This window comes from Paroedura picta, chromosome 10 (genome assembly GCF_049243985.1).
Source record: "Paroedura picta isolate Pp20150507F chromosome 10, Ppicta_v3.0, whole genome shotgun sequence".
Taxonomy (NCBI): domain Eukaryota; kingdom Metazoa; phylum Chordata; class Lepidosauria; order Squamata; family Gekkonidae; genus Paroedura; species Paroedura picta.
The window spans coordinates 48818055-48832597 of record NC_135378.1 but is presented as its reverse complement, the minus strand read 5'-3'; the positions used below and the strand labels follow the sequence as shown (position 1 = coordinate 48832597).

The window sequence follows — 14543 nt, the reverse complement described above, 5'->3', positions numbered from 1 at the left end:
TTACTGTTAATTGTTATTTATGTTAGAAATGTGGTATTGTGATGCTTTACTGAAAGTTGCTTTGATGTTACTTACGTTCCATGTAAGTTATAGAATGTTCAATGTAAACCGCCCAGAGCTGCAAAGAAATGGGCAGTATAGAAATCTAAATAAATGAATAAACAAACAAACAAACAAACAAAATAACCAATGTGGCTAACAATGTGATCTCTAGCTCAAGAGAGGTACGTCTGGCCTCAACCAGGTCCAGGGCCTTTTCAGTCCTGGCCCCAATTTGATGGAATGAGCTCCTGGAAGAGTTGAGGGTCCTAACAGAACTAAAACAGTTTTGCAGGGTCTGGAAAATGGAGCTCTTCTGCCAGGCATTTCATTGGGGCCAATGAACATCTAGGAGACATAACTAAACACTGCCCCACCCCCTGGAAAAGCCAAGATGCTATTATTATTCTGATTGCCCATACAGCTGTATGTTTTATTGTTTTTAATATCCTTTTAATAATTTTAACAATTGTTATAATTTATTTATTGTAGTTTTAACCTATGTTGGAAACCGTCCCAAGCCAGAAGGAAGGGGGTATAAATCCAAGAATAAATTTTAAAAATATATATGTCTCCTAATTAAGATAATTAGAGGTTCCACCATACCGTACTCCCCTTCTGAATCTAGATGGGTGGGCACAAGAGATGGGACCTTGTCAGTAGTGGCACTTATCCTGTTGAACTCCATCCCCACAAATGCTCCTTTTTTATTGGTCAACCCTTTTAGATTTATTGAAGGTATTTTTATTGTATCATTTCAGGCTGCGGTTTTAGGTGATTTTATGTGAGAAGGGGCTTTTCTGTGGCCTCCCTGTCAGCCAACCAACCGATAGGCAGAAGGAGAAAGCCTTCCCCCTTCAAAAGGAAAGCCCACAGACTCCTTTGCCTTGCTCTTGGAAATGCCTTCCTTGCCTCAGTCAGGGGCTAAAGGGAGGGGGGTTGCAGAATCCTTAGCAAGAGTAGTGATTGGCCCCGATTGGGGGAGATTCCACCAATAGGAGTCTTCAAAACCCTCAGTGTTTGTCAGGGCGTATGGTCATGATTTTACGCATATAGATGGCTATTTAACTTTGTTTTATTCATTTACCATATACTTTATTACTTTCTACTGTAAACTCCTTTGTATATAGTTTTATAGAGTGGTACAATATCAATATTTTAAAATAATCAATCAATAAGATTATGATAAAACAACACAGAAGCCAGACCTATTTAGGTTTTATTTAAGATATAGACATATTGACAAATATTTTGATTGATATTTTATACCCTGCTTTCTGCCCTTGTAAAGCCCGCCACAGCAGCTAACAATACAACACACAGTAATATCACATAACCATTAAAACAAACAAAAACACATTGTTGTGACAAGTAGTGGATTGCCACCTTTGCTTTTATTCCTTTTAAATGCTGTTTAGCTACTTTGTTCTTGTTTTGCACATTTGAGAATTATAACCAATTTTAATTGTAATTACGGTATTTGTGTATTTTAACAGTTGTGTGTTGATAACTTTGGTTTGGCTTCTAATATATTTTAAATAAGCAAGTGCAAAACAAACAAACAAAATGAAATACTGATTTCTGCTTATTCCCCCCACCCCCACCCCCACCCAAGAGAAGAACCTCGCTTTCAGATTCCTTTTCAGCTCCTCACTTCTCTTATGGATATAGACGTGCTGATGACCAAATGGAGATGTAAGTTCATCCTGTGGTGCATCCAGTGTTAACATCTTCTGTGGAGAGATCTGTAATCAGAACTTTTGTTATCCTTAAAAAAAAAGAACCTGGAAAAAGCAGCTCCTAGATATGTGTATATCTGTGTGTGATTAGCATCAGAGCTACTGTGCTGGGCGTAAGGAAGTTAATGTCCATTCCATCCCATTTTTCTGATAGAAATAAGTCCCTACCAGCTGGTACTAGTGTAATGGGGGTGGTTCTGAGACAAAAGATGGGGATGTCTGTGCATATGCATTTTCTTTGGGAGACTGTTATGAGTCAACACATTAATTCCCTATCAAGCCCCCAGCCTGAACCCCCCCCATGCCCAGGGATGGGTTTTTAAAAGGTTTTAACTATTTTAAAATCTCCAACATAATATATGTCATCCCTTTTGCTACTAGAGCTCTAAACAAGGATTTGCATTACAGCAGTATTGCAGCCCAGAAATTAAACAGAAACTTAATTAATTAAAGGTGTGGATAATGAAATCAGTAGACAATGGACAGTTTAAACGTTGAAATTTATGCATACTAAAATCTTTACTTTGCAAAATTATGTGCTAAGAACTGTCCCTGCGTTTAGATAACCATGTGTGTATGGTGCACAGAATGATTGGGAGCAAGGCGGGTACTGGAGGATCATCTGGGTATCAGTATCTACGCTCTACTGTGAGGTAAGTCAATATGAGTCCCAGCAGAACTTTGTCATCTTTGATGAATATGAACACACATGCACAAGGAAAAGATGCAGTCCCTTGACTTAAATCATTCACTGGTCTTCTGACACTGAGGAGGTGTAAGCTCTTTAGTAGGTTGCTGTCAAATTTGTGCTTGAAAACTCTTTAAGTAAAAATTTATTTATTTATTGGATTTTTATGCTGCTTTCCCAAGGTTGACTCAGCCTTCCATCCTTCCGAGGTCGGTAAAATGAGTACCCAGCTTGCTGGGGGGTAAACGGTAATGACTGGGGAAGGCACTGGCAAACCACCCCGTATTGAGTCTGCCATGAAAACGCTAGAGGGCGTCACCCCAAGGGTCAGACATGACTCGGTGCTTGCACAGGGGATACCTTTACCTTTACCTTTTATGCTGCTTTCCCATATGGCTGAGGAATGACACACTGAACATTTCTGAAAGTACACACAGACAAAAACTGGTTTCTCCATAAATAACACCTTCCAGTGAAATTAACTGGCAGGGGCAAGGTCATAACATAGGAAGGAATGTGTAATTAACCTATAAAACTAATTGCCAGGAGTTAAGAAACCAATTGGACTACACTGGTGTGGCCAATATCACCTTTATATATAAAATGCTGATCCACTTTGGGTACCAATTTTTGCCCTGGAAACAGAATACACATATCATATCATAGTTAAATAAATGTGGGTAAAACCTGTTGTCTTCCTGGTAGCTTTTGGGACAAAAGTGTTCAAAATCATGGTCTGTGTAAGTTTGGATTATACATCATGTCAATAAGCACCTATGAAACAAGAAAGCATCCATTCAATGCAAGCTCATGCATTTCTTCCTTTCTTTACAGTGACAGATACAAAGTGTTTGTTGACTTGTTCAATCTTTCAACATATTTGGTACCAAGACACTGGATACCAAAGCTGAACCCAACTGTTCATAAATTTCTTTACACAGCAGAATATTGTGACAGTTCCTATTTCAGCAGTGATGATTCAGACTAAAAAACATCCTTGGATGATCCTTGAAGACAAGTGACTTTAATCAAATACCTTATGCATATATTATGTAAAGTACATGTTTATATTATTTATATAAAATATTATATACCTTATGAAGCATAAATATATTTCATACAGACTCTGAAAAACTAAACACACACAAACAACTCAAACTTGTTCACTATGAGGATTCAAGGTGCTAAGGCAATAAGAGAGACATAGAGACCGTTCCATGTACACATGTTGTCTTATTCTTCTGTGCAAACTTCCACTTCCCTGTATGTTATTATTGTACGGGGACAGTTTTATGGGGTAGGAAGGCTCAGCCAAATCTTTTCTTGGGCCAAAGAGTCATGTGATGGCAAAAGGATACTGATGCACTTACAATGCTATCCCCCCAAATTACGTCTATCAGGGGTCATTAATTTCAGTAGACTTAGAAGGGTGTAATTTTGCTTAGAATGGCACTGTAAGTATACCGAAGCAGCAGCATTTACTGGGTTTCCACTGCTGCTTTCTGTGACTTTTTTAAAATGCCCAATAGGTTAAAAATGGCAACATAAGAAAAAAATGTTTACGTAATCACCATCTTTATTATAAAAATTAGCAAATATGTACAAAAATATCTTAATGTCTCAGGTACAATACAGAAATGTTTCCCTCAAAAATAGACTGTTAAAACTATGACAAATATTGAGGCTCCTTCATCAAGTCTTTCTTACTTTTTTTGATTTATAGCCCCCCACTCCTGAGCAAGCCGGCTAACTTTAAATCATTGTGCTGCCGTAAATACACAAACATTATTTATTGATCAAAATATGTCCCACCTTTCTCCCCACGAGATGGCTTAGGAAATAAACAGGATTTTACAAAACTGGTCAAAGTGCAGAGGAAGGAACCATACCGGCAGCAGTTGCATAGGAAGGAGTAACACTAATTATTTCTACTTTGATTTGCAGTTTGCTTTCCAGTTGTCACCTGAATAAAAGTTCTGTTTAGGCAGTTGGCTTCCTTTCCGAATCGATTCAGACTTCAGCTGTTGCAGTTTGCCTTTAGGACTGGGGGAGATGGATCACTGTTGTCACCATCTGATGGGTAGGGAATTAAAGCAGAAGAGAGTGACTGTCCTGTGGCCACAATAGAAACCTGATGAAGTCAGTTGCCCTGATTCAGGTCCAGTTCTCAGTTAGAAACATTTGGACAAGTAAAAGAACGGCACCAGTGCCAACTGTACCCTGAACTGAAAATATACAGGACTGCTCAGTAACAGCCGTTTACAGTGCCACAGTTAACCCATCTGAAGACCCCTGTGTAATGCTGATTAGGATGGCGCTGTTATTTTCCAGCCGTGAATGTCTGTGTAGTACAAGATGGAAGATGACGCACGGCCCAGGCCCTGCCACAGTTACAAAGCTCATTAGAATGCCCCTTCTTCTTAAGAACAAAATGCCTTCAAGCTGAGTAAAGATCAGAAAAACTGCTACTTATCCTTCATTCAGGCCAATTTGTTTTTCACACAAACACAGCAGAAACTTCATCAGAAATACCTAGAAGGCAAACAAATCAAGATTACCATTGCATCATGACCAAAATGGAGCCTCTGCTCTTGACAAAAGGGGGAAAATTTTTTTTGCATTCATTTATTCCCTAGCCCTTGTATTGCATGAGTATTTAATCCTTATTTTTAACATCTTAAATATGACTGATTAGGATCTTCAGGATTTTTCTTATAGAGTGGCCCCACAAAAATCTGCCACTGTGAATGAGTCTAATCATTGCACTAGAAACAATGACAATTAGTTTTAGAAAAATAAGCAATGCTATTATCATTGTATCAATTTTTCCTGACTCATTAATCAAAGGCAGCAATCCTTAAGTGGCTAACTTCAGATCTATCAGCTTTAATGGGATATAGTTTAGCATATAAGCAAATAATCAGGCAGGCATGTAAAACAGCTCTCAGTGTTACTACATAATATTTGACCTCAGGACAGGGAGAACATACACGCCCAGAGAACTGAAAGAGCTCTTGCAACAGGACCCTCCAGGTAATACATCTGTAGTTCCACCTATTCCAATAGCTGGTTTAACTAATCATGATACCTTCTGCTCAACTTACCACAGACGTTGGACCCAATTTTAACATGAGCATAGCCATCTATTCCCCATGAATGTCCCCAAGAGTTCCGTACAATCCAATAGGGGATGCTACCTGTAAAATAACCTCCATAAGTCTTTATGTCAGCCATAAGAACAAAGGCAGTAATTTCATCTTCATCAGAGCCTCATTCTTGCAGTGCAAAGAAACCTAAACTACAGTTATGTTTCAGAATTTAGACGAAAGTGTATACAGTATTTTGCTATGACTTGAAGAATCTTCTGGCTTGGTAACTGAATCCACTCAATAAAAAAACTATTCTAATTGTTACCAAACTTTTAACTTAGAGTCAAGTGGATAGCCGTGTTGGTCTGAAGTAGTGCAACAAAATTTGAGTCCAATGGCACCTTTAAGACCAACAAAGATTTATTCAAGTTGTGAGCATGCACACTTCCTCAGATAATGGAACAGGGATCATAAGAGTATAGATAAAAGGAGAAAGTAAATTAGTAGCAAATTAGTAAACAGATCATGCATTGAATAAATCTTTGTTAGTCTTAAAGGTGCCATTTGTTTCAAACTTTCTTTGGGTTAAGAAAAGTTTTTTTCCCCCCTCTGGCTTAACTCCCCTAATTTTCTCAGATACTTACCAATTCAGATGAGTGAGAAAGATGGAAGATATATTTCATCAACTTGGCCTTTCTAAAACCACACTGATACATTTGGGGTATCAACAAACCAGTATATATATACTTGTCTTATCCTGGCTGATAGCTCTACCGAAATTACCTTTAATGTAGCAAAATATTGCGCAGCGGCTTGCTCAATAAGGCAGAAGAAACTGATTCCCAGTTAATTTACTGTTGTTTTTATGTATAGATTTGTAGAATATTGATATTTTAATAGTTTTATATGATTAATAGTTTTACCATTTGTTGTATGAATGACAGCTATGTAATTTTGGATGTCTGCATTCTGATCTTGGATTGTAATAAAGCAGTTGATCAGTGTGCAAACTTAACTTGTGAGAATACTTATTAAATGGAAGCAAATACCAGTGACATCAAGAGGACTGCTCCCTGAGAAAATGAGGTGGACCTGAATTTCAATGTACAATAATAATAATTGAAGAGGAGCAGAAGGAGAGTTACCTGTTGTATCAAAGCCAGTAATGAGTACAGCATGATTTGGTTCTCTACTGGAACAGTGGTACTGTATGATGCCACCCAAGTAATCTTGCCAGCTAAGCGCATCTACAATTGCCACCAAAGGACCCCGTTTAACAAGCATCTGCATCATTTCTTCTTCAAGACCACTGCAAAACAGACACACACCCTAAGAATCAGAAAGTCATCTAGCATCAAATTAGGCTACAATCCAGCCCAAAGCTGCCTGGAGAGAATTCGACTCCTTGGGCTGAGTAAAGCTCTACATCAGCAGTGACCCCTGGTTTCCCGGATAGTTCCGCCGCCATCAGGTAGGGTGGGCTGGGGGGGGGGGTTGGGGATTGTTTTTTAGGGGTTTTATGAGGTTTTAACATGTTGTTACCCGCTGCGAGCCTCAGGGGAGCGGCGGGTTAGAAACCCAATAATAATAATAATAATAATAATAATAATAATAATAATAATAATAATAATAATAATAATAATAATAATAATAATAACAATAATAATAATAATAATAATAATAATAAAGGATTATTTGCTGGTGTAGTAGTTAAAAGCTGTGGCTTCTAATCTGGTGAGCTTGGTTTGATTCCTCACTCTTCCACATGCAGCCAGCTAGGTGACCTTGGGCTAGTCTCAGTCCTGATAGTGCTGTTCTCACAAAGTAGTCTTGTCAAAGTTCTCTCAGCCACAGCTACATTGCAGGGTCTGTTGTGGAGTGAGGAAGGGAAGGTGGTTGTAAGGTGCTCTGAGACACCTTCATGTAGTGAAAGTTGAGTATAAAAAAACAGCTCCTCTTTTCTTCTTCTCTGGACGAGGCTAGCAGGAGGAGTGAATTGTGAAAGAAGAAAAAGAGTTGGGTTTTATAGCCTATTTTTTGCTACCCAAACGAGCCTCAAGGTGGGTTAAAATCACCTTTCTCTCCCCACAACAGACGCCCTGCAAGGTACGTGATGCTGAGAGAGCTCTGAGAACTGTGACTAGCCCAAGGTCACCCAGCTGGTTGCCTGTGGAAGAGTGGAGGATCAAACCTGGTCCTCCAGATTAGAAGCCACCATTCTTAACCACTATGCCAAGCTGGTTCTAATCAGCCAATCCTCTGTGAAAGTTAAAGATCAGGGATCGCTTGGCCATGTGACAATAAAAACCCTGGTTACATAATTGGCTGTAAGAAATGGTTACTTCTAAGCTGCTGCAACAGGACAGGATAGGGACTTGACAGCTTCAGCCTGGCAAGCAGGGCTGAGGCAGCTGTGTAGTTGGGCATAGATCAATGCAAACTTCCCACCTAGCTGTGCCCATGAAACCCCAGCCAGATTGCCAACAACTGCATCGATTGCTTGCTTGGAAGGTGAAGCAGAGCTGAGGTTTTGATCCAGCTATCCACATCTGTTGCAGAGGGATGCTGCCAGCCCGCCCACTGTTTGTCCTGCCACCCAGCAGCCAAGCATCAAAATGTGTTTCCCCAGTCAGACTGCCTGCAACAGCTCGGGCTGTCACAATAATCTTCCCTGCATTGTAAATTGTTTCAAAGGGCATTAATCTGACAGGCAACAAGAATTACAGGAAATGAAAGTAATCCCTCACACTACTGTTTTTGTTACATACAATGACCTTATTCTTCTCAATCATTGCAGGCATACATGGAATTACAATTGGAATTTGTGTTTCCCCCCCTACTCTATCCGTCTAAAAAGCATTTTTGCTGCACCTCAAATGAGAACAGCATGCGGCGTTTACAAACTGTACTCAGTCTCACTGTTTGCTCAAGTTGCATGCAAATAAACCATGTAGACACGGCAGAGGAAACCACACAGTACTGATTCCTTTTTTTGGACAACTAGGTAATGCATATCTTGAAAGACATTGCACTTTCAGGAGGTTCTTTTAAAACCTGTCTTGCAGTATGGTTAGCAACTCTGTTCTGCTGTTTTTACAAGAAAATAATGGATGGAATTTACTAGGCAAGTACAGCCGTCAGAATTCACTATACTAGGAAGACAAGAAACTATTAGGGGTGCCAACTTCCCTGCTATTACAATTGTTATATAATCAAGATCAGTTTCCCTGGAGAAAATGGCTGCTTTGAAGGGTAGACTCCATGACATTGCACACCCTGTGGAGGTCTCTTCCCTCCCTAACCCTGCCTCCACAGGCTTTAGCCCCCCTCCCCGAATCTCCAGAAATTTCCCAACCAGAGCTTGGCAACCTTTGGAATTATTGATGCAATTCCAAATGTCACTAATGAGTGTGGAAAAGAGGCAGGACTTAACCAATGCCTGAAGGCTAGCTTGTGAATATATTGTAGCAGAAGAGTCGGCTTTTATACCCTGCTTTTCTCTACCAGGAGTCTCAAAACAGCTTACAATCGCCTTCCCTTCCTCTCCTCACAACAGGTACCCTGTAAGGTAGGTGGGGCTGAGATGTTACTGCTCTGTGAGAGCAGCACTATCAGGGCTGTGATGAGTCCAAGGTCATTCAGCTGGCTACATGTGGAGGAGTGGGGAATCAAACCTGGCTCACTAGATTAGAAGCCATCACTCTTAACCACTGCACCAAGCTGGCTCTTGTGAAGAAACATGTCATTTCTGAAGAACATCTGTTCTGATTAACTGGTTTATGTATACTTCACAATAATAGCAACACAATAAGCAGACCAATTTACAGTATGCAGACCAAGTGAAGGGCTACTGACAATGGTCAGTTTTAATAATCGTCTCTAGAACCAATAACCTGGTTTGAGAAAAGAAGAATAAAGAGACTTAGTATTACCTGAAGTCAAAGGCAGTGTACCCAGTGATTGAGACTCCAAAATCCGAGGAACTAAAATAGTGACATAATCCTGTTTGAGCTTTAAAAGAATACGTGGAATCTCTCACTAGCTTCACATGGGTCTGAAAGAATAGTTCAAAGAACATGAAGGTCATGCAATGGAAATAAACTGGGAAAAGCTGCCTTGGAAATGGCAGGGCTTGGTATGACTGGGTCATGGAATCAACACTTTCAAGCCCATGTTTGGCCTGCTCAAGCACGGCATTCTCTGGACAGCAAGGGAAAGAGGCAGAACAGGCCTTCATAAACCTGAGACTGATCTTGATCTCACCTCATACAGAAGTTGGGATTGGGGGAAGAATTATCTGGCCATCAGATGCCTTGCCAGTTTCCATCAAGCCTTGTGAAGTTCCATGAAGTGCCCACCTAAACCATGGCTGGAGAGCAAATTCTAGACTAGAAGACTGACTTTTAGTTTCATTCAGCATGTCAGTATTTTTGAAAGTTCTCAGATTTGTCAGCTCTTTAGAATCATAGAACCATAGAACCATAGAGTTGGAAGGGGCCATACAGGCCATCTAGTCCAACCCCTGCTCAACGCAGGATCAGCCCTAAGCATCCTAAAGCATCCAAGAAAAGTGTGTATCCAACCTTTGCTTGAAGACTGCCAGTGAGGGGGAGCTCACCACCTCCTTAGGCAGCCTATTCCACTGCTGAACTACTCTGACTGTGAATTTTTTTTCCTGATATCTAGCCTATATTGTTGTACTTGAAGTTTAAACCCATTTTTTAAAACTGTCCCTCATTAACAGAGATTGTGGAGTTGTGAGAAATAGTTACCTGATTTAGCCAACTCAGAGCACTGTTTGTAGAGCCACCGTTGCAACCGTGGTTGTTGTAGGAACAATCAATGACCTGTTGTACACTGAGCTCTTCCAGAACATTCTCTTTTATTGCATAAGCAGACTCTATGCTGCCGACAACACTAAAAGCCCAGCAGCCTCCACACTAGGAAAGAAAGGAAAAAGGAAGAAAATCAGAAATCCTTGGCAGTCCTGCTCATAGATTCCTATTTTCAAAATATTTAAATATCACATCTTATTACTATATTTGATGTTATACGGTGACTGGGTTTGCTCTGCATATTTCCAATTATTGGGCAACTCTGGGGTTGCTTTCAGAAAGACTGCTGTGACTTTATAATCTGGCATCTGTTGAAGCAGTTTTCCCATTAGCTACTAGCTGTAGAAAAGTCACCCTATACAACTCAAGTGAATGCTATCAACACCTGCTCTTTCTTACACACTGTCACTAATAATAACAGACTCTCTCCAGAGAATCCCCATCTCTGGGTTTTATTATAAACCGCCTGCTTGTGGGGAAGGATGGTGTAGAAATAAAATTAATAGTAATAATAAAAATAAAATAATCTAATTATTTCAGGTTGTCAATGAAACACTTGAGAGCTAGGGTAGTGCAGCAGTTGGACAAAGACTAAGTTGTAAGGTTAAATGGAAGGAGAAGAAAGTCGATGGAGGAAGAGCAAAAAAAAAGTGTAATGAATCCACAAATGGCTGCACAAAGACATTAGGCAAAAACGAAACACAGAACTTACCGTTTCTTGATTTTTCACTGATGTAACAGCATTTTTATCTCTCCAATCAAATCTTGCTGGTAAGCGTGTTCTTGTTCCCTCTGGTTCTGGAATGTGTTTGGGAACTGGAGAAGATCTACTTTGTAAATAAATAGCTGAAAAATAAATCAAATACTTATACATGGCTGGGTTTCAGTGCAAATATAACTTATTCGGATATTTTGTTTCAGAGTTAATGTTCTTTCAGTTTCAGTTAACACAAATTCATACCCATGTTATTGCAGTGCTGAAGATGTTAATCTGAGTGGCAAGCTGGCCATTGTGCTTTGCAGTCATCCTCTAAATATAACTAGAACTATAATACAGGACCATTGCCTGGTGAGCCCAAGAGATGACACTTCTGTGGGTAGAAGAAGAGGACTTGGTTTTTATACCCTGCTTTTCTCTACCTGAAGAAGTCCCAAAGTGGCTTGCAATTGCCTTCCTTCCTCTCTCCACAACAGGCACCCTGTGAGGTAGGTGGGGCTCTAACAGATCTGCTCTGCAAGAATAGTCCTAAGAGAATTGTGACTAGCCCAAAATCACCCAGGTGGCTGCATGTGGAGGAGTCGTGATCAAACGTGGTTCTCCACATAAGTGGCCACCATTTTTAACTACTATAGCATTCTAGTAGCTTTGTTATTGTTGTTGTTGTTGTTGTTGTTGAAATGTCTGTTTTTCTTTTAGTAAACAGATTACTTGTCTTTTGACATAGTCAACCTTTATCTAGTATGCTCTCTGTGTGCCAATCCCAAGCTGTATCCTTTTGCTACAGGATCTAACCTATTAAATATATGTTGTCTAGGGTCTTCCTCTTCCCCCCTTCCCCATCTTCACGTGGTTGGGGTAGTTCAGAAGAGAGAGGGGAGAACCAAGCCTCTTTCTTTCTTTTCTTGAAGCGGAGGGAGGGGGTGGGAGAAGAGCCAAGCAGGGAGCCTCTTTCTTTTCTTGAAGGGGGGGAGGGAGAGAGGATAGAAGAAGGCAGAGGAGGGAGAAAAAAATCCAAGACTGACAGAAGTTGAGAGAAATTAGGAGCTTCTCCTTTAAGGCAAGCTTGTCACATGATCAGCTTTGGCCAATCAGGGGTTCTCTACCACAGAGCAGAGCCCAGATTCAAAACAGCCTGCTTTCTCAATCCGAATCTCAGAATATTGAGCATTAAAAGCACTCTAAGATATCGCACAATAAAGGTAGGGTTACTCCAGATTTTCCTTCTTGCTGAAGAAGGAAAATTTAAATCAGCCAAAATCAAAACAGAAATCGCATTCTGTGTAGACAGCAGGGACTGAATCGATCTGGGATTGGAATAAAAGCTCCATGCAGTTTACACACAGGAGCATCCACGATCTATGCAAGATAATTATCAGGCCCATCCCATGTATATAGTAAATATGAATAAAAAGAGTAGTAAAAAGTTATCATTATTAACAATAATCTTTGTTATAACACTTTCAGTGTTAAAAACACTTCATATTCATTATCATAGCAATCCCTCCAACAGCCTTGTAAACCAATATTAACGCTGGATTATATTGTGAGTTCACAACAGAAGCAAGAATAGACTCAGAACTTTACTGCAAATTAGCAATAAAAACATATTATTTATCATTATAAAACCATGTACCTCTAAATTCTTCAGGAAATAAGTGGGAAAACTGATTTATTCCATAGAAAGCAGTGATGCTATCACTTGGTGATAATGAATTCAAATTCCTAATTCTTTTTACACTTTCCTGTAAAACGAAGGGAGAGAGAATAACTGCATTCATAAAATTAATATATGGATACAACCTGTGGTCACTACTGGAATTTTTAGAACATGGAGAAGAACCATTGCAAAATGGCTGCAGTTTTGGCTTATGCCTATCACAAAATATTCAAAAGTTTCATGTCAAGCATTCTTCTGTGATGGAGGCAGCTGTTTCCAAAGAGGTGCTCCTCACAGAAAAAAGAACAAAATCTTTAAGACCAACAAAGATTTATTCAAGGCGTGAGCTTACGAGTGCAAGCACTCTTCCTTAGTCTGAGGAAGAGTGCTTGCACTCGAAAGCTCACATCTTGGATAAATCTTTGTTGGTCTTAAAGGTGCCACTGGACTCTGATGTTGTTTTGCTGTGCTGCTTCAGACCAACCAGGCTACCCACTTGAATCTTTCCTTACAGTCAAAAGGTTATACCTCATGGGGTTTTCTGAAGCACCTCCTGCTCTGATTAAATGGAGAAAAACTTATTGAGGAGAGGATTGCCAATATCCAGGTGGACCTGGAGATCACCTACAAGCGCTCTCCAAATGACAGACATTGGGTTCCTTGGAGAAAATGGAAAGTGAACACAATGGCTTTATACCCTGCTGAGGTCCCTCCCCCAGGCTCCACCCCCAAAGCTTAAGTCAGGGGTTGTCAAACTGCGGCCCTCCAGATGTCCATGGACTACAATTCCCATGAGCCCCTGCCAGCGTTTGCTGGCAGGGGCTCATGGGATTTGCAGTCCATGGACATCTGGAGGGCCGCAGTTTGACTACCCCTGCTCCAAGTATTATCCAAATGGGAGCTGGCAACCCTATTTGGGGAAGACAGAAATGGGTGGCAGGAAACAGTGGCAGATGCCATGATACCCATGGGTACTCCCTTGGAAATCACTGGCGTAATCCACGGTTGAGTTTTTGTCTTACCAGGAAGGCGTGGGTCAATTTCGTATAACACAATGTCGGGGGGGGGGGGGGGAAGCGGCGGCAGAATTTCAATTCAAGGCAAAAAAAAAAGGGGGGGGGGGGTTGTAAGAGTTTTCCATTTCTTTAAGCTGTGCTGGAAACGCTAGTGTGAAAAGCAGCAGCTCTCCGCAGTACGCAAGTGCAGGTAGCATTTCCCTGAAAAGAAGCAGCGCCCGGGGCCAGCAGCGGACTCCATGAACGCCTGCACATTCAGCTGCTGGGGAGAGGTGGGGAAAGAGCTCTGGCCAAGCCGCGGCGGAGCACCAAAGGCGGGGTCGGCGCCGGGAAGCTCAAGGCCGGCTCGGAGGCTCGGCCTGCCGTGGACGCGCTCCTTACCCAGAGCGCAGCTCCCGACTCTCCCGCGAGGCGCCTGCTGCTGCCGCTGCCGCTGCTGTTGTTGCTGCAGTTGTGGCGGCGGCCGAGGCTTGCTCGCGGGGTCCCGGGCCAGGCTCCGTCCCCGAAGGCGGGGGGCAGGCACAAGAGCAGCCAAGGCCACAGACTCATGGAGGGCCGGCGCCGCAGCCTGCCGCTGCTCTGAGCCGCCGGGGGACGGGGACACGGTCCCGTCTCTTCTTTCGCTTCGCTGGCCCCTCCTCCAGCCTGGCCTGTCGCGGGCGCGCGGAGGCGAGGCGAGGCGGAGCCCCAGGGAGTCCCGGGGAGCCGTGGCTGGTTTCCGCGCCTGCAGCGACGCTCTCCTGGCTGGCCTGGCTCGGA

At 41.7% G+C, this 14543-nt stretch overlaps 2 protein-coding genes across 2 annotated transcripts in view; one reads left to right on the top strand and one right to left on the bottom strand.

The window, feature by feature from the left end:
- The window catches only part of TDO2 (tryptophan 2,3-dioxygenase), a 20719-nt gene extending 14149 nt beyond the window's left edge, over positions 1–6570 (top strand). The window contains exons 10-12 of the mRNA XM_077300030.1: positions 1655–1734; positions 2341–2431; positions 3301–6570. Of these exons, the coding sequence (XP_077156145.1) occupies positions 1655–1734; positions 2341–2431; positions 3301–3454 (325 nt within the window). The 3' untranslated portion in view covers positions 3455–6570. The remainder of the gene's footprint in view (positions 1–1654; positions 1735–2340; positions 2432–3300) is intronic.
- CTSO (cathepsin O) lies at positions 4025–14543 on the bottom strand. The gene is made up of 8 exons (XM_077300031.1): positions 14166–14543; positions 12745–12853; positions 11103–11236; positions 10328–10495; positions 9488–9609; positions 6701–6864; positions 5571–5663; positions 4025–4998 (listed from the first exon to the last, which is right to left on the bottom strand). Exons 1-8 carry the CDS (start codon positions 14331–14333, stop codon positions 4964–4966), a joined length of 993 nt encoding a protein of 330 aa, XP_077156146.1. The 5' UTR covers positions 14334–14543; the 3' UTR covers positions 4025–4963.

What these genes read in the sequence shown, in the direction of transcription:
- CTSO (XM_077300031.1), bottom strand. Translation starts at nt 14,333, where the DNA reads ATGAGTCTGTGGCCTTGGCTGCTCTTGTGCCTGCCCCCCGCCTTCGGG. An exon ending in CTCTGAGTTGGCTAAATCAG is followed by an intron (nt 9,610 to 10,327) that starts GTAACTATTTCT and finishes CTATTCTTTCAG; the next exon opens with ACCCATGTGAAGCTAGTGAG. An exon ending in TACTGGCTTTGATACAACAG is followed by an intron (nt 5,664 to 6,700) that starts GTAACTCTCCTT and finishes GTTATTTTACAG; the next exon opens with GTAGCATCCCCTATTGGATT.